The sequence below is a fragment of the Chaetodon auriga genome, chromosome 2 (assembly GCF_051107435.1).
Source record: "Chaetodon auriga isolate fChaAug3 chromosome 2, fChaAug3.hap1, whole genome shotgun sequence".
NCBI lineage: Eukaryota > Metazoa > Chordata > Actinopteri > Chaetodontiformes > Chaetodontidae > Chaetodon > Chaetodon auriga.
Window position 1 is genome coordinate 3,859,517 of NC_135075.1, and position 24,052 is coordinate 3,883,568.

The window sequence follows — 24,052 nt, forward strand, 5'->3', positions numbered from 1 at the left end:
GTTCCCTGAGAGCAGCACTGTCTTTTTCAAGAACTTCCTGTTCACAAACTTGTTTTGGAACATGAAATGCCATACGCATAATGCAGATGATATGGAGTCATCTAATGCAAGGCAAAGGAAGAAGCTGGTGACCCAGTTTCAACATTTTCACTCTGTGTCATCCAGCAGATTCCAAAACCATGCAGAGGGGGTGATACTGATCAAAAACTACTCTGATTAGAATGCAAATGGATTTCCTGCTTGAAAACATCCAGGTGGTTTTAATGAGGAATTGCCTTTGACAAATGACTAACATGCTGCCTTTCTTTTTTGTTGTGTCTGTATACGTGAGTGCATATAGAGTTCAAAACTCATATTTGGGGACACATGGACATATGCATACATGCATTATTTGTTCATTCTGGGTTCCTTGTAAGTCATGTGACCCCGACCCTGGTAGCTGATGTGAAACACTTTTTACTCGCCTCCCTTCTCCTGAGTCGTGTTTGAAGGCTGTTTATCTGATAGCCTGTTTACATCTCCGAGATTCATGGGTGCCCCAAAACAAACAAACGAACAAAAACAAACAAAACACACAGTTACACTTGTGCTTTTCCCGCATCGACAGGTTATAATGCTGTGGAAAAGGTCCTCTGCAGGTTAAGAAAAAGAGCGAACTGTTAACAAACAAAAGCTTATTTCCAGGAGGCATGAATGAGGTCTAATATCTCGTTTGTGTGGTTTTTATGATGTGTTCTTTATGCTACATATTGTTACTCTTCCAACTCCTCCTATTTATAGCACTTAAAAAAAAAATTAAGTGTTTTTAAAGTGTGCCACATCAAATAGGCACATGGCCATGTACCTCATTGGACACTCCCCTTGCCTCTCTGTCGGTGTCCCATTGGCTGATATGTGTGGACATTAATACTTGTTGTCTTTCATCAATAACATTTTTTTTTCATCACCTTTTTGACTTTTTTGTGTGTCATCCTTACCTATTGAAATGTTTGTAATGTGTTACATGATGACCCTGAAATGAAATGTGTTAGTCTAACAACAAAATTTTTCTTCATACGTGCTGCTGGAGCTTTGCCCTCTTCAGGTTAAAAATAACCATCTCCTGTCTGGTGAATTCTGGCTCAGATGAAATTTATTAAAGATGTCTTTATTAAATTATTAAACAAAGTTACTCCTTTGGTCTTCAACAACTAAGCTTGAACGATCAAATGGTAATAAAGGTGACTGTAACAGTGAAAACCAGACAGTCAAGTCAGTGGGTATTTTCTGGAGACATTACATTTCCTGGTTCAGTGAGACAGGGATTTCCACACAGCTAAGTCTTGAGCTGGATTCCTTCTTTTCATCTCTTGGTCTTACTCTGATGGATGTATTGATAGAATGAGGAAACAGTGCTGTCTCTCTCTCTGCCTGTACTCATCCCCTCTTTCATCTGACCAGAGACAAATCTTTGGCCGATCACAAAATGCTCATTGTTTGCAGTTTTAGATAGGTGTATGAACTTGGCACTGTAAATTGGTAAATTACATCATACATTGTATTGCATTGCCATTTACAAAGACTTACTGCATCTTACTGAGGCATTTAGTAATCCATGACTCTTAGTGACCTCTATTGGTGACCAATAGGAATTGCAGTGACACTGAAAACTGTGAGAGCTTAAAGAGGCCAGAGGTTAATACAACTAACAGTCACATTTTCACATTGCAGAAAAGATCCTTAGGTGCTGGATTTTATTATTGTGGTGTTGCATTAATCATGATATTGTTTTAAACTGAAGCAGCATTTTCGTCAGGTGCACAGTTAATTTCTCATGCACCTGTTTGATGTTTCAGCGAGCTGCCATGAAGTGGGAAGAAAGGTTCATTGGGGTGTTTCAGAGACAGTTAAGAAGTGCAGTGAAATTTGGTACATGTCACTAATCCACATCAGCGGCCATCACTTGGCGCCACTTCAATGACGACATGGCTGTGTTAGGTAGGCTTTGTTTTCAGTACAGCATGGTACAAAGTCGCTGTCCATCTATCAGCAACATCATACACACACAAACATCATTGGAGCATATTACACAATAAAAATCACATCATTGTCAGAAGAAGAAAAAGCTGCCCGTTCATCAGGACATTGTACAAGAACTGACTGAATGTTTTGTGTATGTAAGTTCTTGGTCATATATTTACATTCAGATTTTAGTAGACATGAAAATGTAAAAAGTCCCATTTTTTCCACACCAAAAATGTAACCTGGTGGACGATGAACCTCCTGTTTTGGGGAGTGTAGTCATTTTGTGACGAAACTGTTTCTTGCACTTGGCAACATTTGTCTAAGAGAACAACAACTTTTTGTCTCCTTACAAGCTAAATTCATCTCAGGTGTAGTGTCTGTTAACTTGTGGTGCTCAAGAGAGATATCAGTTCCTTATTAGTGGGAACCTTTCTGACCTGTTGTCTTCATAACTATGTCATATTGTGCAATGCTTTCACAGTAATAGGGCGGGAAACCAGATGACTTCATAGGTTACGAGTAATTTAATTTCCCACAACACCTACTGATACTATATCCCACTTGACTCAAAACCATGGGAAAATTCAAAATTCGTTGACCAGAACCAAAAGGACACAGTCCATTAGTCCAGTTTTAGCCACTCTGCACTGGCTTCCCTTAACACTCAGAATAGATTTTAAGGTCCTCCTGCTTGTATACAAAGCCCTTAGTGGACTTGGACCAAGATACATTGTTAACTGTCTTGTTCACTATTTGCCTTCAAGGTCCTCCTTCCTTAAGGGTTTTCCCAGTTAAGATTGCACAAAAATGAATGGACTCCAATTTGAAATCTTCATTGCCGCTGCTCTCAGTGACACCCTCCAGGAGTTTTAGCAGCAGTCCACCAAGGCAGTGGGGTAGCACAGCGTTGCCAGCCGAAGGAGTCTGAGGGCTGGTATTAACCATCATTCAACTGTATTCAATGTTGTGGTGAATACTAGATTCAAAACCAGAAGGTGGTGTTTACTTTAATGTTACAGGAAAACCAATAAAGACACCAGCCTCCACCAGGTGGACCGTAAAAAAAAAAACATACAAAAAAAGAGTCTTATTTAGAACACTGAGTGTAGCCCTTCAGTGTCTCATCCTCTGAACACCACAGGATGGTGACTGTAATATGGAAGCTGCAGGAAGTACACCACCCCTCAGAATTTACTTTGGATCACATAAGCAATCATCTCACGTATACCTTCAGGCTGCAGCCGACAGTACACATGGCCTCTCATTTGTTCATTAAAACCTTGATATTGGTTTGGGGACAATGATGTAGCTCGACAGCTGGTTAGTCTTGTTGTCTGTCAAATTATATTAACCGTTTGTCAACCATATACAATGTTATTGTCTTTATGTCTTGCTAGTCTAACATTAGCTTTCTAGCTCATAGCTGAGCCAAGGGGCTCTATGAGGTGAGCTGACTAGAACGGAGTGAACGTTTCCATTGCATAAGAACCGTATAGGATGGTAATAGTCAAACCCTCAGATATTATCAGGGACACTGAGTTATGGCTTTGGAAAAATCACTGATTTTGATTGCAAAATGCATAAAATACAGATTAATGGTTTGAACTTTTTCTCATTGGCAAGTGACCATGGTATAAGCGGAACGGATAATGCCCTTTGAGATATCATTAATCATTTATTAATGTATCCCGCAGAGGACGGTTCTGGCATCCCCGTTGTCCATTAAGTCCTCATAATGGACAGCTCATCGAGCATTATCCTTTACTTCTAAAGACTGATCTCTCTGTAACTGTTTTCAGTTCATAGTTCACATTAACACATTTCCAACAGGTGATAAACGGTGTTGTTGTCATGACTTACACCATGCTAGCCAAGCCTTACAATATTATATAAAGTAATATGGAAGACAGATCAAAAACAAAGACAAGAGCTTGAAACTTCCTTACTAACAGTCATTGAAGGTCTTAAAAAGTCAAAGTCATGTTCAGTCAGTTGTGATCAAAAAGGTCAAGTGACTCTGTCACTACACAGTGTAACTCTAACTTTATTCACATGAAATGAAAAGGCAGGAAAAAGTCTTTTTTGAGTCTGTATTCTGCTGTATGTGCATTCAGTAAATATATTATAGTGTCAAATCTTCTGTTGTGACATCTCACATGCTGCATCTTTTTGGAATCAATCATCTGGTTTATTTGCATTCAGAAAGCTTCTCCATCTGTAATGTGACCTCCTCAGACTTGTAGCATCTCCGGAGAGAAAAAGTAACCACATTTCAGCATCTATCATCTGAAAATTAGAGCCTGTCCACATCCCTGGGGAGATGGAGACATAGAGGAAGAAGTAGGGCAAAGGCACGCGGCTAATCCTCCATTCAACAGTGCTCTCATGCATCCAGACTGAGTCTGTAATCTGTGGACTAGGCAGAGCCACCCTGCAGGGACAGTCTCATGGCTTTTGGCTCCAGCTGTTTGATGGCTGGATTAAGAGGTCAAGTGGGATCAGACAGACATGCTGCTCTGCCTGTCGCACTACATGGTAGGCCTAATAACATCCAGGGACTGTAATGCATTCTGTATAGGCCCCATGCAGAGCCTGGTCAAGCCCTTTACTTTATACTTCACTGGAGGCTTGGTGGGGTCAGAGAGGGAAGAGAGGCAGCAGCTGTGTGAAGAGGGAGTAATGGTAAGTGACGACCTGTGGACCTAAAGTCTGATATATCTTCTTCCGCTGTGTCATAGCGCTCCATTGGTTTCCAAAAACTATTAAAAACATCAATGAGCCGCACTGTTGCACTGGGTGACATGATCCCTCATTTCCATGAATACACACACTGTAGTTTATTTTGACTCGATCCCACACACACCATCTTGTTCCCTAAAATACTCAGTAGAGTACAGTCTTCTCTACTGACTGTTTAACAATCTGCCACGCCCAGCTGAGGTAACCCACAACCCTCTGTACATATAGGACAAGGAAAAGAAATGCTCGGAAATTATAGCTGAGTTTGCATAATTTTCATCTTATTAGAAAGTAACAGACAGAGAAATAGAATGAGAGAGATATGAGAAGAGAGAACCGAGAGATTAACATCAGGCATTTAGAAATGATTATTTAACCCTTTTTAGTCTTAGTTTTGTCTTTTGATCTTTGTTTACTACTTCTAGTGTCGTGCTGAGATCCTGGTTAAATTACTATTTAGTGTGGACGTAGTATTTGTTCAAACTGCTGCCTTTAACTGTTGGTGTACAACACAATGAATGATAGCAGACAATGCACTTAAGCCGTCCTCCTGGCTTTAGGCTTTAGGATTATAGTTTTTTAATCAATCAAATCATTTTTCAAAGCCCATACATGTGTATTATTACATTTTGTATAGATCAATTTTTTTTTCTACTAAGCAGGCCTCAGTGGTAGAAGCTATTTGTGTCGGTGCTGGTTAATGTGACTGACTTGTTGATTGCGTTGTCATTTCATCACATCACCAGAGATCCTGATGGGGGGGGGGGGGGCAGCAACCCCTTGCTTCATCATCCAACTCAAAATGATCATTTGTGTCTCAATCAATAAACTGATGAGAAAAGATGAATTCAAATGTGTGCAGAATAACTTTCATATAACCAATTTAGCCAGCATCTTTGCACAACACGACAGGAGCTGAGATTTGTTTGCTTTTATGAGCAGTCAAATCTCCATGCTCACTCAGCTGTCTACAGTAGAACCTGAAAAATAATTCAGTGAGAGTGTGGTTGATGATGAAGAGCAGGAGAGGACTGAACTGAGGCTTAAAAAGCTGAGACTGTCGCACTGCTCAAAACATGTGGCATCAATAGCTTTTTGTGTGCTGGATAACAGAGGACCAAGAAAGGGTTTAGCCATATTTTCCATTGATTGGACATTTCAGTGTGGTTCAAGACCTTGACCAAAATGGCCTGAAAACATGTGACAGTTTATTGGACCAATAGAAGAGCAGTAGAACCACACCACACAGAATCCCCAATCCTTGAATATATGTCCATTTTCCATCAAAACCAAACTCTGAAAACTGAGAAATGCAAAGAAAAACTGTGACTTGCAAACCAGAACTCGAAATGCAATCCGACAGACAAACAGCCACAGTGAAGCTGTTTTAGATGCAAGTCCAGGTTTTTCTCAGATGGTTTGTGTTCCCACATTTCTGTGCATTTTTATCAACTGGCAAAATGAACTCCAGACAAAACAGAGGGTGAATACTGGACTTGCATTCAACAGGTGAGCTGAGACCTGACAAATCATTATTAGTGCTGCTCTGCGTCTGCTGGATGTGCTGATGTTCGCAAACTTAACAAATCCAGTCTGCATCAATGCCGTGTTTACAGACTGTTCTGCTGCCTCTAAGTAACTTATATATAAACTCATGCTTCTTGAAGTAAAAGTAGCTGTTCCACAATGTAAAAATACTCTTACAAATTCAAGTCTTACATTTTAAATTGTATTTAGGTAAAAATACAGAAATGTTAGCAGCTAAATATACTTTAAGTATCAAAGTAAAAGTACTCTCTCTTTAAGAATGGCTCTTATTCTTTGTTTATATTCTTAGTTATATTGTCTTGTATTTTATTATAATATTATAATATCTATTATACAATGTATTATATATTGTGTAACTACACACTTAGTTGTTCTTAGTTATATTTTTAACAATTGCTATTATTCTATATGTATATACTTAGTTCAATTTTTTAAGAACATTCTTTTCTCTTTCTCTTTCTCTTTATTGTATGTATTTTATGTTTATGTGTATCTTTAAACTGCTGCTGTAACAAAAGAATTTCCCAGGTAGGATCAATAAAGTAAAGTCTAAGTCTAAATCTCTTCAAGCAGAATTCCCTCTGTTATTATTTACAGTATTCTATAGCGTTGAATCATTATCACTGGCCTTTCAATATAAGCAGCATTTTAATGTTAAAATTGTTTGTGGACTAATTTGAACTATTTTGTATAGTGTTGGCTATTTTTCGACAACAATGCATCGCATTTAACAAGCTGATTATATATTTTGGATGTCATATTTGAATCTGCAAAGTTGTAACTATACCTCAAAATTTTACTGAAGTACAGCTCTTGAATAAATGTACTTAAGTGCTATAATGCCACAGGCGACAAAAGATTCAAATTAAGTAGTGAGAAATATCGTGTTCTGCTCTTAATGTGGTTTAATCAGTTGGCAAATGAAAGTCTCTTTCAGTAACTGTTGTAACTGTAAGTGCTGATCATCAGTCAGCCCCCCCCCCCCTCTCAGGAAAAGAAGAACGAAGGCCCACCAGAACAGATAGACTTTCCATGTAATCACAACAATCACAAAGAGAGAAGAATTAAAAACACATCACTGCCTCGGAATCTATTTTCAGCTCCTTCCTGCAGCTGCTGAAATGCAGCAATGTGGAGTAGAAAGAGTCTGCCACCTTGTATCCAATTATGTGGGCACACCTAATTGCAACTAATCCAAGAATAATAAGCTCTCTCAATAAACTCTCTCTCTCTCTCTCTCTCTCTCTCTCTCTCTCTCTCTCTCTGTGATGTGTCTCTCAGAACTTTGGAGTGACTACTTACACAAACAGCATGTTAAAGAACAACTTAATGCTTTTGAAACGCTTCCTGTCAAGCTTGACTGGTTTGCCCACATTGTTCCTGAGAGAGTGATTTCCTCTCAGTGTGAGAAAGTGTTTATGCTGCTGTGAGGCTGGTTACTGATAGCCTCCAAGTTCCTCTGTCCCACAGTGACCCACACTTACCTCTGACAGGCCGACCGACAGCTAGTAATTGACCTGGTGTTCTGCTGCTGGGACAGTAGCAGTCGGAGTTCCAGTAGAAATGGAAGGTATACATTTGAGGTTGAGGTTCAAAGTTAATCTTTGACCCCAGAAACAGCAGTTGACAAAACAATCTCAGCGCAAGGTCCATGTAGTAGCTGTTCTGGAGACCATCACCCCGTTGATGAAGATCATGTGATATGACCAAAAGCACCAGAACAGCTACAAACTGGACCTTGGGAATAGTGTTACACATTTTGTCCACCAGAGAGCACTGACAAGTTTGTTTTTGCACTGTGAAATGGCCCACTCAGCACAATATCATGGTAACAACTCCTTCAAGGTTAGGTCAAGTGAAGAAATCCTCATGAAATTTTTTTTGCGATGTTGAGTGTTTATGTGAAAAAATGATTGTCGGCCAATGTACAGGATTGTCAAAACTTTCAAGTATCTGTATCAGTATCGGCCTCAAAAGTCAGCTGTGATAGACACTTAACACTTAATGAAATGGAATTAAAGATGTTCATGGTGATTTTATGATGACGTGCACTCTGTTTACATCCTGTAGTGTCTGAACAAAGTAAATCTAGTGGTGTAGTTATAAATAAATATGATTCAATATGTCAGCTAATGATGTACAGAAAACATAGCACTTGACAGTTTTCCACTTAAAAACAAAATCCTCTTATAACTCTTATATAAGCCTTGCGTTGTTTTGAAGAATTTTGGTTACTGATGTGTATGATTCCAGTGAATCATTTCCAGTGAGAAACATGCTGTCTTCACTTAGAGACTCATTTTCCAGAGAAGCCCAGAGGACTGATAGAGAGCTTCATCACATGATGCAACAACAATCACCTGAAGATCAGCAGAACCAATCAGCTTGTGGTGGACTACAGTGCTTCAAATATGGATGTTGCTGCAAAGAAGCTACAAACTGTAAAACTTGGGTGCTTCACACACATCTTCAACCCAACCGCACAGAAGATCTAAACAGTCAGCACAGTTTGAAGGTGGACACCCAAGATTAGTGTCACCAACTCAGTATCTGACCAAATGTGAAACATGGTCACAGTCTGCCCTTCTGTTCCTGAGGTATGGTGTTGAACAATGAACTGAAAAGTGTTTCTGTAGAGCATCTTGTGTCACAGTGAAGGTGACCTTTGACCTTTTGGATAGAAAATGTCATCACTTCATCATTTTATCCTGTGAGGCATTTGTGTGGGATTTTGTCATTATTAACGTATGAATTCTGGAGTTATGACCAAAAATGTTTTCTGTGAGGTCACAGTGAACTTTGACCTGATCGAATCAGTTCATCCTTGAGTCCAAGTGAACTTTTACAACAAATTTGAAGACATTCCCTCATTGCTTTCATGAAATATTGTGTTTACGAGACAGATAGGTGACAGATGGACAGCCTGAAAGCATAACGCCTCTGACCACAGCTGTTGGCGGCACAGAGGCATAACAATAACAATTCTGTCATTTTCAAAGGATTGTCAGATTAATATTTATGGAAAACTTGGACATGCAATCTTATTATTATTTCTATGTCACTATTTAGGTTTTTTTTTGAGTGATTTTATTGATGAAGATGAAGATATTGACAGTAATTTTTGCACTGGTTAGTTGGTAGGATAATGGCACTTGTAGTCAGCTGGACATTTCAGTAACTTTAAGTACCATGATGGAAATAAGTCTTTGACGTTATTGTGTCATCCTTGATATTTTTGCAGTTGTGTGGGACTTACTGACCACTTTCTCATAATGTCTAAAATTCAAAACTAAAAAAAAGGGAAAGCTTGCAAATGCTGTGTCATTTTAAGTGTCGATGGAGACCTAAAAGACCTGCAGCTTCAGTTCAGTTCAGCTCAATTTTCTGCATATATCACGAAATCACAATAATAAATAATGTACAGAGACCCAACAATTCCCCTATGAGCAAGCACTTGGAGGAAAAGCTTCCTTTTAATAGGTAGAAACCTCAAGCAGAACCAGGCTCTGAGTGGGCAACCATCTGCCGAGAGAGAGAGAGAGAGAGAGAGAGAGAGAGAGAGAGAGACAGAGAGAGAGAGAGAGAGAGAGAGAGACAGAGAGAGAGAGAGAGAGAGAGAGACAGAGAGCAATGACAATAATATAATTAAAGTAATATGAGTAATACTCAAGTAGTATATGATATTATATATGATATGATAGCATATGATAATAAATGTACATAATAACAATTATATGCATTTAATAATATAAATATGACCAAAATAACTCATGCAGGGGGCATCAAGCATGGCCATGGTAGGAGGTGAAATGATGATCCACAATCCAGGCTCAGTCTCGATCCATGGGACCCTACGAGATGACTGTGGGGAAGAAGATGGAGGAAGAGAGAGTAGCTCAGTGTATCATGGGAAGTCACGTGGCTGTTTAAGTCTCTAACAGTATAACTAGGAGCTGGTCCAAGTTAAACCTGAGCCAGCCCAAACTGTAAACTGTAGCACTTGCATTTGTGAATGGACGTAGACTTAAAGGAATTGTGCCACATTTTGGGCAAAGTTTTTTTTTTCTGCTGTCCTGCCAAGATTAAAATGAGAGGACTGATCCCACTCTTGTGTCTGCACTGTAAATGTGAATGTGGAGACTGCAGCCATTTATCTTAGCTTTGCATAAAGACTTGGAACAGCAAGCCTGGCTCTGTTCAGGGGTAACAAAGTCCATGTGCCAGAAGCTCTAAAGCTCTCTAATCAATCAATCAACCCATACATAATCAAAGTTTTTCAAGTTCCAAAAAGAACAAGAAAAACTAACGGTTTTCTAATTTTTTTATGGCATAACCAATACAAGTATTTGTTATTGTGAATACTGTTGATCAGTATTTCATGTGACTCACAGTGTTTTATATATAGGTGGTGGCAGCAGCCTGAGCAGACAGGTTATGTCCTTAATCCAATGTGGGCAGAATACTGGGTTATATAATAATTTCTGTTCTGTTTTTTGTTTTCACATGAGAAACAACCTCCATTTCACCAGAAGATCCCAGTTTGAATTTGTATGTTTTGTGGCAAAATCTAATGTCAAACCAAATTCTTCAGTATTTATACAGCTGTACAGTATGGATTAAGATCTCCATTTAGCTCATGGCTGCGAATGGGAACACCACTGGTTCGCACGCTTGTAAGATCATGAGCATTTCAACCTGTGCAAATACATAAATGGCAGACTTTATTGATTTGGACTTGATCCAAAGTACTTCCAAACAGCTCTGCTTAAATCATCCAGGTCGTAAAACTGTGTTAAACAGTGTTTCCGCTGATAAAAACAGGAGAGATGCTTTTTATCCTCCACCTCCGTGAATCCAGCTGACCCACTTGTAGCCTTCATCCCTTTGTGATTGTTATTTATCAGGATAACAAGTTACTGTACGACTCGCCTTGCTTCCTTCACCGAGGCGCCCCACATGTTATTCCACGCAGCAGAGCCGCTGAGTGACAGACCAGACGACCCGCCTCCATCCCACCACAACCGACCAATGAGGCTGCAGAGCGGGGACGAGCCTTCAGCAGCAGCCTCTTACTTCTCACTACAGTAACCCTGTAACGCACACTGGCAGTCATGTGACAGCCATATAGTACAACTCAGCCAGCGCTCAGTCCAGTCTGAACGCTACTGCTGCCGCTGCATGGCGAGTCTCAAGGGCAAAACCTGCTGTGGCAATAGACTGCCCCGTCGGATGCAACGGATAAAAAGATCCTCCCCGCGCCTTTTGCATTGGGATTATATTTGCTTTGAGTGAACAAGGTAAGGCTTAAGGTTTGTTTGGTGTGATGATGGGTTCAGGGGTGCAGGGCGCTCGGTGCCATATGCTGCAGCAGCCAGGACGAAAACATGTTTACGTTGAGAACGGAGACGCGCGCCTACTCATGCGTTATGCACCGCGGTGGGGACGGGCAGAAAAACACAGCACGCACACACAGATTGTGCTTTGCTATGAGCCTCGGATTTTTCACGCCGCAGGAGGTCGGATAAATGACAGAATTTTGAATGAGTTTTGCTCTCCTGTTTGCAGCGTGACGGGATTTCTAACTTCTCCGATCCACACTGTGGATCTTGTGTTGAACGGCTAATGGTTCTTATTTTAATTATTATTATTATCATTATTTAGCAAATACAAATAAGGAAATGTGTTGATTTATAATAACGAAGGTAAGGCCCCGGCTGTGGAAGAATATCAGTCAATATAAGAGATGTGTCCAAGCTTTCCTGTTCCCGCATGTGAAATGAATCAAAGTGTGCCCCCTGCATGCAAGACACCAATAATGCACCAACCTGCAATTTGTAACAATAAATCTGATCACTGATGTTTGAAATCGGTCTTCCCAACTTCAGAGACAGCGATGTGACAGATTTACAGCTCTTAAATGGTACCGTAAACAGGCAGGGCAGGTGATATACGCATGCAGCGGAGGAGCGCACGCTGCTCCCGGCTGCCCCATGCGGTGTGTGCTGATAATAATGTTGACAGTTTTTTTCCTCTGGCCGGGTTTACTGTCGGTCACTCACCATGCAGGGGCCCCTAGAAAGGGGGCCGGATAGGGGAGGGAGGGTGAGCCGGCACCCTGTGTGCCATGAAAATAACCTCAATATGAAGTCTATAGTAGGACATTATCAAAACAAATGTGATCAGGTGAACCATAAACTCCATATACTCTCTTGAGCCACATAAAAAGCAACTGTTCTGCTGTTCTACACGTCATAAACCTATGGCCTAATACTTAAATAGGGCACTGTAAAATGTGATAATGTTATTGAAGATAACTTGTCTTCCAATAGTGAAGGAAAAGAAAGGAAAAATGTTGTAAAACTATCCATGAGGAAAGAATGACAGTCACGAGTGTTGTAATGCCATGGGAGATCTGTCTTTATTTTCTTGATTCACTCTGTGGTTTAACAGTGACAAATGTTCATCACAGTATCACAACACACAAAAGTAAGCTTGACAAAGAATTCTTAACTCAAGGTCTACACACGAGCTTTCAGCTGCATCTCATGCCTTTATCAGCAGATGGATGACATTCTTTTTAAGGACAATCTTCAAGGTCAAGAGTCAACCTTACAGATCAAAATGACACAGATTTTTAAACATTTTTTGGAATGAGTTTTCAGGGTACCAAAAACTCACAGAAAGTCACTCTTTGGTTTGACTGTAACTGACATCTGTGTCGAGGGGTCACAATTAGGCATTACTTGGGTTGAAAGGGTCACTAGCAAAAAGGCTGACAACTAGTGCAGTAGGTATACTGTTTAAGTGATCCCGTAAGAATTAATACATTGACAAAGTGAATCGTTGTGCGTTGTGTCATAAGGTTGTTTTCTCACTGTACTTTGTCACTGATATTGCGACATGGCTGCTTATAAATGACAGCCACATTCAACTATGGGCTTTGTATTCTGAAATGCTGCTGCAGCATTTTAGAATGTGCATGCACACACTGTAACTGGTATGTTATATAGACTGACAGATGGATTAGAGGAGATGACACTGTGTACATTTTTTAGTATATTTGGAATTTGAACAATAGGCAGGTGTGTGTTTAAGACTAACAGACTTTTCACTGTCTCTGTTTATTTCTATTTAGACATACTGTGTCCTGGCTGGAGACCTTGGATTGTAAAAGTGTTTCCCAGATGCTTGCTGTTTCCACCCTGAGAGCATACCAGGTGTTTCACTATCTCACACGAGTGGAAAGTGTGGCCTTGGTGACCTGGGTTTGTTTGGCCTAACTTTCCCAGAAGCAGAAGGAATAATTCTCTTACAAATCATCCTAAACACAGACTCCAAGTCCAACAAGGCACAGCAGTTTGGCACTATCCAGGGATGGTAGATAACTCCCCAGTTAGCCAGGGGACTTTTCTTCCTTATAGTGGCTCTCCACAGGCCTATCGGCTGTCAGACATGGTGACAGACCTGGGCTCCTACCAGGTGATGCCGTCACCATTTTCAGAGGACGACCTGAGTGAGTCGTCCAGTCCTCGCTCCTGTTCCAGCCCAGACTCCCCGGTGCTCAGCTCCAGCTACGGCAGCAACTCTAGTGCTGAGAGCCAGGACAGCATCCTGGATCACTTGCTGTCCCAGGCCTCTTTAGGAGGTGCCAACTGTGTACCGCCAGGGTCTGTGGCACCTGTACCATTATCCACTTTTCTCTGGGACTCGCGGAGAGAAGATCCTTCTAAACGTGAGCCTGTAAAGGAGGAAAATTTTGACTTCCTCACCTGGTCCAGCGTGGAGACAGAGGAACAACTTGGAGGGTCTTTCCAGCCCACACTAGAAGAGATCGAAGAATTCCTGGAGGAGAATATGGAGGTGGTCACGATGAAGCAGGAGATCCGAGAAAGTTGCCCAGGGTTGGGAGTGGGACTGGAGGAGTCTCTTGGTCTAGAAGTTGGCCTGGAGTGGTGCAGGGAGGCCTCCCCTGAGCCTAAGCTGGAGCCAGAGGCTAAGTATTCAGACCAAACTGTCCCCACTGCCAGCACTGCTGGCCTAGCCAATGCTGTCTCCAGTGAGACCAAAACGACAGTTAACCCCACTTTTGAATCCAGCACAGGGGCCAAGAGGGCATCAGGCAGTAAATCTTCATCAGCAGACAGCAGCACAAATGGCAGTGGGATGCCGGTCATCCTACAGATTCAGCCCCTTCAGATCAAGCAGGAGCCCACAGTAGCTCCTCTTACTTCAGTAGCCCAGCCCCCACAGCCTGCCCCAGCCTCAGACATCAAAATTGCACAGCTACTGGTCAACATCCAAGGTCAGACCTTTGCCCTGGTGCCCCACGTCCTACCCTCCCCCAGCCTTAATGTCTCCTCCAAATTTGTACGCATTGCGCCTGTCCCCATTGCAGCCAAGCCTCTGGGACTTGGGGATAGCTCAGCCAGCCAGGGATCAGGGATTCTTGTTGGAGGTCAAAAGTTCCAGAAGAACCCGGTTGCGGATCTTATCAAAATGCACAAATGCACTTTTCCTGGCTGCACCAAGATGTACACCAAGAGCAGCCACCTGAAGGCCCATCTGAGGAGACACACAGGGGAAAAGCCTTTCGCTTGCAACTGGCAGGGCTGTGGATGGAGGTGGGTACGGTGAGCCACTGGCTCACAACATCAAACATTAAGCTCACAGACAGTATGATCTCTGCCCATTCAAGTTGTCTTAACTGAACACAGCAGATTTTTAATTTTATGTGTTTGTTATCTTGCCAGATTAGACTCTGTGACTGACTCATATTTATGACTGGTTATATAAAGTCCATTTAAAGGTTTGTTTATTGGCAACACTGAGCAATAACCGCGCAGTCTACCATGCATCTGCAAGATTTAAAGGGGCTTAGCTCCCATTTGTCAGTGTGGCCTGTTCGCTGGAAGCTTCAGTAATTATATGTCAGTGGGGCATGGCAGTGTGCTATGCATGGTGTCATGTAGTTCAATGGAGCCAAGTGTGGTGCAGATTTTATTTGACACTTGAACTGACCTGTCGCTTTGAGGGTCACCTATTAGGACTGGCGAAAGGACTTAGAGGGTCTTGAGAGCTGGACCCCCCACACCCTCCTAAAGCTCCAAGCAACTGAAAATATGAGAAGCAGCTCTACAACATGAGTGTCATTATTCGTAATAGGGTTCATTACCATGGAAGCAAAGCTTTACTGGGTTTCTGTCTGTGGAATGTCAGCAATATGCTTCATCACCGAGACAGGGTGCTCACAGTTATTGAAGGATCCGTAATAGAAAAGGAGAGGAAAACAATCATACTGTTTTCTTTTCACTAAGCCCTGGAGTGCTCTTAATGGCTGTCATGCAGCCTCCCAAGTGTTAATTGGGATGATATGAGGCGGTGGCAGTATAGACGGGTTTGCTTGCACAATCACACTTCTTGTCAGGCAGTGAGATATCTGGGATGTGCAAGAATAGCTGGGGTGTCTTTTTTTGCAGATGTAAACTAAATCTGGGACAGAGCATGTGGACTGCAGTCACATGGGCACAACATGGGCACCTCCTGTTGAGACTCGACAGCTGTGCAGTTGCTGTGGCAGTATGAGTATGTGTGTGTGTGTGTGTGTGTGTGTGTGCATGCGTGCATGCTTGTATTTGTGTATGCTAGTATAAAGCAGCAAGATCTAATTTGGAGCCTGCTGTGTGTAATGGAGAAAGGCAGAGAGAGAACTTGGATGTCTTCATCAGTGAGGCAATTTCTTTGCTCATTAAATTAAAGCGTCCTTTTACATTCATCAGTCTGAAAGTGTGTGCGTTTATGTGTGTGTGATGGAGTGTGACTTGAGCACAAAGTTCAGCTGGCTGTTTTCCTGAGGACATCAGGTCAGCCAGTGAGACTGACTCAAACTGGTAAAATGAGTGCAGCGTTCGACTTCCTCAGCCATGTTCTCTTTCACCAGTGCTTCCTAACTAGTGGGCTCTTTGAACAGACAGATTGGGAAAATTGGGAATGGATTGTGTATGTGCATGTAAACTTGTCAAAAACACACTATTTTTAATGACCATTTTCCACTGTAGACTTGAGATGATTGCACTGCTAATAGCAGACTGAAGCTAAAGATGACACTGATGAAAAAAACCTCGTAACCCGGTAAAAAAGACACTTCACTCTCAATGTTGGATGAATTCAGCAAGGAAGATGACAGTGTTGTGTTTCCAATTGCAGTGACAAGCTATGATTTGCGCCTCTGACTAGACCTTCTCCATGGCAACAGCAGCTGTGGCTCATGGGTGTTGTACATGACAGGATTGTACTGACTACCAGTACCCACTGGGTTTGTGCATACACAATATGATTTTGCAGCAAAAGTAAACTTTGAAATGGGAATTTATTGTGGGGGGAAAAAAATTCTACAATCAGCGGCTGCTCAGACTTTGCGAGTCTATGTTTGTTTTTTTTATTGCACTTTATGAAGTTTAGTTGAGTGAGTGTTAAGTTAAACTATGTGTAAACCGTTACTTAATGAATAAGAAGAAATATGAACCCTACTACTGGGCCATTTAGGGGCCACCAATCTAAACAGTCCACACACATTCAATTCCCAGACTTGCCACTCAGAGGCAAATACTGACATGCTGTGTGTGTTTTTCATGTGTTTTGCATTTATACATTGATCTATGCATATGGTGCTTACATTTACATAATGCATCAACGCGATAGTCAAAAACTATCCCAACCAGTGAGCTATTAGCAAGCTGTTGTTTGAAGGAGCCTCCTCTTTTAAACAGTCAATCATTTATACATTCTCCTTTTACATGCAGGTAATGAATGATCAATAATATCCCTTCAAAGCTTTGTGTTGGTCCATTGGACTATAGCAATCTGGCAACCTGCCACCAGTCATGTACTGTACTTGTAATGCTGTGTGTGCCCTAATACATGAAGGGAGCTGCAGAAATTTGTGCAGAAGTAATCCAGGCTGTGTGTTCTAACTAACAAAGGGCTCTTGTCTGTACACAAAAGGCAGGATGTAGTTTGGATGGAAGTGTGTGTGAGAACCAGTGTGTGTGTATGTGTGTGTGTAACACACTGTATGTAATGGGGTAAATAAGGGGGGGTGACCAAAGGAAAAAAAAAAACTTGGGAAAAATGTGAAATAAGCAAGCGAATAGAGTGAGGAGAAGCGAGTAACTGAGAATTTAAAAAAGACGGGGGGCAGAGAGGCAGACAGAGGAGGAGAAAAAGGCCTGTTTCAGTTTTGCACACAATCATTTGAAGGGAGAAGCAGTGAGGAAGTGGAGCGAACAAAGACAAAGTGTTGAATAGTTACCATGACTGTGGGCTAGGAACGTCCAGGCTGCCACGCTGCATGAAAAGGAAGAGAGGGATCAGTCAAGGTTCCTCATAGACTGCGAGGAACAGGGAGGGAACGGCTAGATGGAAAGATGCAGTGAGTTACTGTATATTCAAATGTAGGACAATGTCATTCCAGAAACAACAACATTTACAGTGCAAACTCTCTTCCAGATAGATCAATCTACCAAATTTTCTCATTTCCAACTTTTAGTAGGTTGTTTTGCTGGTCATCTTAGTTCATGCTAGTGTGAGGACACAGACACCAGTGTCTCCAGTACTGTAGATCAGTGGCTCCATGCCAACATTAAACACTCTATCAAATGCTGTTGGGACAATAGTAGCACCCATCTCTTGAAACCATTGGTAACATTAGTTTACAATAAATGGCATGAAGATTCAATAATCTTTAAAAATTCATATCAGTTTAGCACAACCACAACTAGATTTAAGCTGCAGGACCCCAAGGCAAAAATTAGCTGACGGGCTACTATTGACCCCTGCCACAAACACATTTATTTTTAAATGTTCACCATGTGCGCAGTATAAGCTAATACAATTAAGGTGGTGAACATAGATTTTGACAGAGGGCTCCTGTACAAAAAAAAACAACAAGTGAAATGCAGTGAACCTGGAGCTTATGGTGGTCCTGGGGGTCTGGGGTCCCAGAGCAGTTAACAATTTTCCCAGTTAGTTATCCAGTCTTGAGCACAGCTGATACTGCCACATTGTGCTGGGGGCATGGTTTTCCGAGCAGTCATTCACTCTTCTTCCATGAAGTGATTTTTACTTTTAAAGCTCCTCTTGATAACTTGGCAAAGTCGTAGTACCCTAAGAAGGATGCTCAGATTCACAAAAGCATTCTATGTTGAAGTTTTGATGGCATTAGTTTGTGCTGCCAGGAGCTGGTAGATCCAGCAAAGAGAACTTGAATGAGAAGTGGAATGGTACGAATGTCATCCTTTCATTTATGCGTATTATAATAATGAGGATAACAATACCAGTAAAGTTAGGATTTATTATTGTAAAACTCATCCTTTCCGTAGGAAGGTCTTAGATACAGTAGGTACTTTGTCACATCCGGCAGGAGTCAACTTGGAGCTTTAGAGCACATAGAGCTGTAAACAGTCTCCCATCATGCATTGATTCAGTGGGAACAGGGTGGGTAATCCCTACCTTGTGTAGGTTTTATTAATAACTTAGAACAAGTTGACAGACGTATGAACAGATTAGTTAAATAATGGTCTGCAAAGTTTGTGCTGAAGTGTGAGCATGGAGCCCTTCATTCAGAATTCAACACTGATCACAGATTTAAAAGATGCTGAAATCTTTTAACGGTCCAATACATCTGATGTCTGGTGTATATTTGTGCTTCATGGAGAGCATGGTATTGTCAGGCCCAGGCTGTGTTACTCAGCTCTTTCAAGCAGACTATTGAAGGAATGAATCTGGGGACTGCCTGGGGGGTTTGTGGGAGTAATGTGCCCACGCACAAAGGGAATGCTTAACTGGAAGAGAGAAACTTATGTACACTTGTAATCAGTGCAGTGCACTCTTCTCTTTCAAGGTCAGAAGAAGAGATCTGCACAGGATCAAGTTGCTTTACATTTCTGCCTGCTTCTACAGATGGGCCAACCCAATCCAACACTGTTTTCTATTGAGAATCAGTCTGCAGTGAAGCCTTTTTTTTTTTTTTTTTTTTAATCTGAAGAAATGTAAATTCAGTTAACTGTTTGACTAAAAACACCTTCAGCTGAGAGGAAATGAAAACAAATCCCTTTAAAAGAAAGAAAGACACTTCATTCTTTCAGTTGGGACTAACAGTGGATAAAAGATTATAAATCTTCTCTGTTTCTCTGATACTTTGTCATTTGGCATTGTAACAGATCCAAACCAGATGGTGGAATGTCATATGAGTGGCAGTGATAGTGTTTCTGTTTACAGAATGAGACTCTCTTCAAATTTAAAACAGTTTGTAGATCAGAGTTGGATGCACAGTTCACTGGGAGACAGTACATTATATGAAACATTTGTTTAAGCCTCCATTATTTTCATTTGTGAAATTTCATCCTACATCCATCCTGTGATGATGACTTTGACCGCCTGCTCCTTGTTACAGTAAATTAATACACTGTAACTGAGCAGAAAGTCAAAACCTCTGTCGAATAACTGATCCATCTACCAAAGGCACCGTGTAGGCTTGATGTGTTTGTTTCAGTTTTTGCTAGCAAGTATGGGGTAGGTGTTTTGAGTGGCATTGGCAGTGTCTTCTTGCAGAAACTGCTGTCAGATGTTGCCTGTAAGTTAATAATGTCTTTTACTGCAGCAGCATTACTTGTATCTACATGTGATAGAGAGTACAACAGGGCTTTACTGCAGCTCTTTATGTATTCCTGCGTAATTACAGGGTGCGATTGTATCGATTCATCATCTTGTCAGGTCAGCAGAGCAACATCTGGGATGCAGAGCCTGGCTGGGGACAGTCAGTTTCAGAGAATTGGGTTGCTGGGAAGAAGCCCCGGAGCTGTCATCCCTCTGGCTCCAGCCAAGTAGCATGTGCCTCGCAAGCTAACCACGCTGTGGAGTGTCCAAATGAGTTATAGGCAAATGAGTTGAAGCATCAACATATGAAGCATTCTTGCTCATGACAGATAATTACGCTGTGGGGCTCAGCGAAAACATTTCTGGCCTCGGAAGCTGTTGTTGGGAAAAACAGGGAGTCGTCAGAGCTAAATAAAAAATACAGCACGAGGGCAATGGAAAGATCAAGGTTTCCTTTTTTTTCTTTCTGTTGCAAACGCTGTGCTGTGAGTGCACAGTGTGTGAATGTGTTATGTAACTGGTTGGACACAAGTGGAGTATGATCATCTCCTGCCAGACCACACACACCTGAGAGGAACTGCTAAATTAGGACTTTTCTGCAGAGGTGGGACAAAGTCACTGTGACTGCAAGTCAGGCAAATGTCAAGTCGTAGCTATGAAGTCAAGTCCCACGTCAAGACTGACAGGCACCAAGTTAAGGTCCTAAACTTGCGTTTCGAGTACTAAACAAGTCATCATTGTGTTCAGCGATTTTAATGCCAATTGAATTTTGCATCTTTAGAGTTAGTATAGCAAATTTACATAAATAATACATTTTTTAAAGAGTTTGTTTTTATGGCTTTTAAATAAATTTTAGATCAAAAGGAAATGATCAGATGTGTATTGAGGTTCAATAGCATCATGAAACCTGAATCTAACTTTTGTTGGCTGAGAAGGCTTAAACTGGAAATGAGATTAGCAGAAGAAGATATGACATGCTGGTTATCTGACACTTTGAAATTACAGCTGCAGTCTAATTTGCTTGCCTTCATTTTCACAATCTATTGTGCTGATCCTTTTTCAGAATGACTCAGCTGAAATTCCAACAATTGAAACTGATGTGACGCAGCAAGATTATTTCTCTAGAGAAGTCTCATCACTGCCTCTCAAATAATATGATACCTCACAAATGATTTTTGTCTTTAACCAGGGAATACACAAGTTTCATTTTGGGTTTGACAGATCTTAGGCCATTGACGGTTATTAGCTATTAGCTATGATACAACTCCGAGTAAACTTTGACATTTAGATTGCCAATAGGTGAAAATGAGATGATGAGAGGACCTGAGTTGTTGCACACTTGTTAATAATCTCTGGGTTTAGCAAAGATATCAAGTCATTCCATGTCAAAAGGCTGAAGCCCAAGTGAAGTCATGAATCATTGGTGTTAAAGTCACTTTTTGAGTCCAAGTCATATGACTCTATTCCACACCTCAGACTTTCTCCATTTGTCTTGGACAAATCTTGAGCATCTCATCTTTTTCCTTTCAGGTTTTCGCGGTCGGACGAGCTGTCTCGACACCGGCGATCCCATTCGGGTGTCAAGCCCTACCAGTGTCCTGTGTGCGAGAAGAAGTTCGCCCGCAGTGACCACCTGTCAAAACACATCAAAGTCCACCGTTTTCCACGAAGCAGCCGGACAGTTCGCTCAGCAAACTGACGCTCCGCTCGGATCACTGGATCACTGGGAATGCTGAGATCACTCTCATAGAGGCATAGGTTACTGGAGCAAGTTGTGGGTGTGAATGTACGGGTGTGTGTGTGTGCAAATGGTTGCGCCTTCATCAAGTCAAATTGAATATGTGAGTGGAAGCACGCCTTGCTTTTTGTTTCAGCACTCTGAGACTGTTCTAATTTATTGTACAAAAGTAAACCAACACAGTTATCCTGTAATCAGCTAAAGGTTGTTGTTGCTGTTGGTGCTTTGCTATGTTGTACTCCTTATGTTTGTTCTGTCCTTATCGCCTGCCTCAGCAGAAGATAAGATAAGCTTTTTTTCATTCAGTCTGGATTATGTGATAGCTTTGGTAATAGCCTTTCCTATCCATTCTACCTGGATAAAAACAACTGCCTTTTATCTTCCTGAAAGCTGCCAATGTCTTGGACATTCCTCATCTTATGCAATGTTTAGGAAGTCAGATTGAAGTTCTTTTAGATCCTCATGAGCTACTACCAGGGTAGTAGTTACTCTTCTTGGGGTTCACAGAGGTTTCTGGTGTGAGGTTACTCTAAAAGCTTCATCCTAGTTTTTGTTGCCTTGCACCACAGTTCATTGACAGTATGGTTGAAGAATATCTTCATTATTCAGCTTTGTGTTGATGCGCAGGGAGATACCTGTTATAATATGTGGACATGAACTACTGATTGCGTAACAAAGGAAGGGAAATCTCACGATAAGCTACCGGGACTCCTCTCACATTTTACAGCAACTTTGTGAGCCTGCTGAGACACGAGGAGGAGGAGAATGACAGAGCAACACTAGAAATTCAAAAGTGAAACACACCTAAAAGGTTAAGCGCACAGTGATTGTTAAATCGGCCTTCTGATGAGTGTTAAATGATCTTTGTTCATCGTTTTATTAAGCTAAGTCATGTGTACCTACTTGCTGGTCCTCTATTAGTCTCGCTTTTCTGGCCTTACTGTACCACACAATCCTTACTGGAGAGCCAGCTGGTTTGGGAAATCAGGCTTTTCAGTGATCCATATTCTAATGGGGTGTTAAGTGACCGTTAAAAGGTGACGTAATATGGCCCATGTCAGTCAGTGCATAGTCACAGAGCTGAATGTCTCAGTCTGCTATTATTATTTGAACTATTATATGTTGACAACTTGACACAAAATCTGCCTCAACTCTGCTTTATCTGTTACTGGAGACACCCTGACAGCCTTTGACCTCAGCCGGCTATGTTACGTTGAGGTGATTTCAATGGACACACTACACACCATGGTGCTGAACTACCAGGAGGAGGAGCTTCTGGGAAATGTAGTCACAACATCCTTTTTGAGGCCATGACACACTTTCTAATGCCCTAATTACTCTAAAAAATTGTTAGCTACGTGTTCCACGCTCCGCTGTGAACATGTAGGGCTGTGACAATGCCGTCCATGCGTAATTCATGTATGTAAAGCGACAACAAGCAGGGGTACACAACATCATTCCATTCATTCAATTTTTGAATTTTTAATGCTTGTGTGAACACAGGTGTTTTATCGCATCCTATGAATGTATGTAAATATGCAGGTGTGTACATCGCTGCATCCAGGAAACACACCGAGACTGATATCATATCTTAAAACAAATCAGTGGTTGTGAGGATTTCTAGTGTAAACCCTAAATGTGTACATAACTTAACATTTCAGTACATATGAATATATTATATATATTTTTTCTTTGTTCTATCCAAGATGCATTTACAAATAAAACTGAACAGAAACAAACATGTCTTTGTTGTCTTTAATAAGTTGTTTATTACTGTATGTAGAACTTTAAGACCAATAACAAGAGGAGGTTGATACAATTTTTTTTGCAATTAGAGGCTTTGAGGGTCAATCCCTCATCCGGCCACACCGTCCTTGAGCAAGTTTTTTTTGCATCTACATGCTCCAGAGGCCACACAATGAAGCCCAGGATGTAATAAACAATACAATCAAGAAAAAAAATAAAATAAAAATAGGCTTTTGTTGTCACTAGGGCCATAACCAGGATTTCAGGATTTCATATTAAGTTATGCCCCCCCATTGCTGTTAATTTAGAAGAGACACAAAATTCTGCATGATTTTCCATATTTAATTTGTTCCACTTATCTGTTACAGTTTTTATACATTTCTAATGCATGTAAAGACAGTTGTACTGTCCAGTGTTTCAGTAAATTGAGATTTTCAAACTGTGAGTATTTTAAAACTCTTCCTCTGTGAGATTGCTGCAATTTGCATCAGACCTTTGGATAATAACTCAAATTTGAACACACGGGGAAGGCATTTCTTTTAGATTCCCAGGATATTATTATCTCCAATCATACGTCCATCACAAAGAAAAAAGATAGTCCAGACCTCCATTTTGTCTGAAGGC

At 41.2% G+C, this 24,052-nt stretch overlaps 1 protein-coding gene across 1 annotated transcript; it reads left to right on the forward strand.

The window, feature by feature from the left end:
- The first annotated feature begins 11,280 nt into the window (after window positions 1-11,280).
- On the forward strand, window positions 11,281-23,414 carry LOC143333825 (Krueppel-like factor 15). Its single transcript, XM_076752189.1, has 3 exons — window positions 11,281-11,588; window positions 13,427-14,912; window positions 21,475-23,414. The coding sequence occupies exons 2-3, from the start codon at window positions 13,666-13,668 to the stop codon at window positions 21,641-21,643; spliced, it is 1,416 nt and encodes a 471-aa protein (XP_076608304.1). The 5' UTR covers window positions 11,281-11,588; window positions 13,427-13,665; the 3' UTR covers window positions 21,644-23,414.
- The last annotated feature ends 638 nt before the right edge of the window (window positions 23,415-24,052 follow it).

Excerpts from the sequence above, each read along its gene's own strand:
- LOC143333825 (XM_076752189.1), top strand. The coding sequence starts at position 13,666 with ATGGTAGATAACTCCCCAGTTAGCCAGGGGACTTTTCTTCCTTATAGT. Across the intron at positions 14,913-21,474 it reads TGGCAGGGCTGTGGATGGAG|GTTTTCGCGGTCGGACGAGC; the intron begins GTGGGTACGGTG and ends TTTTCCTTTCAG.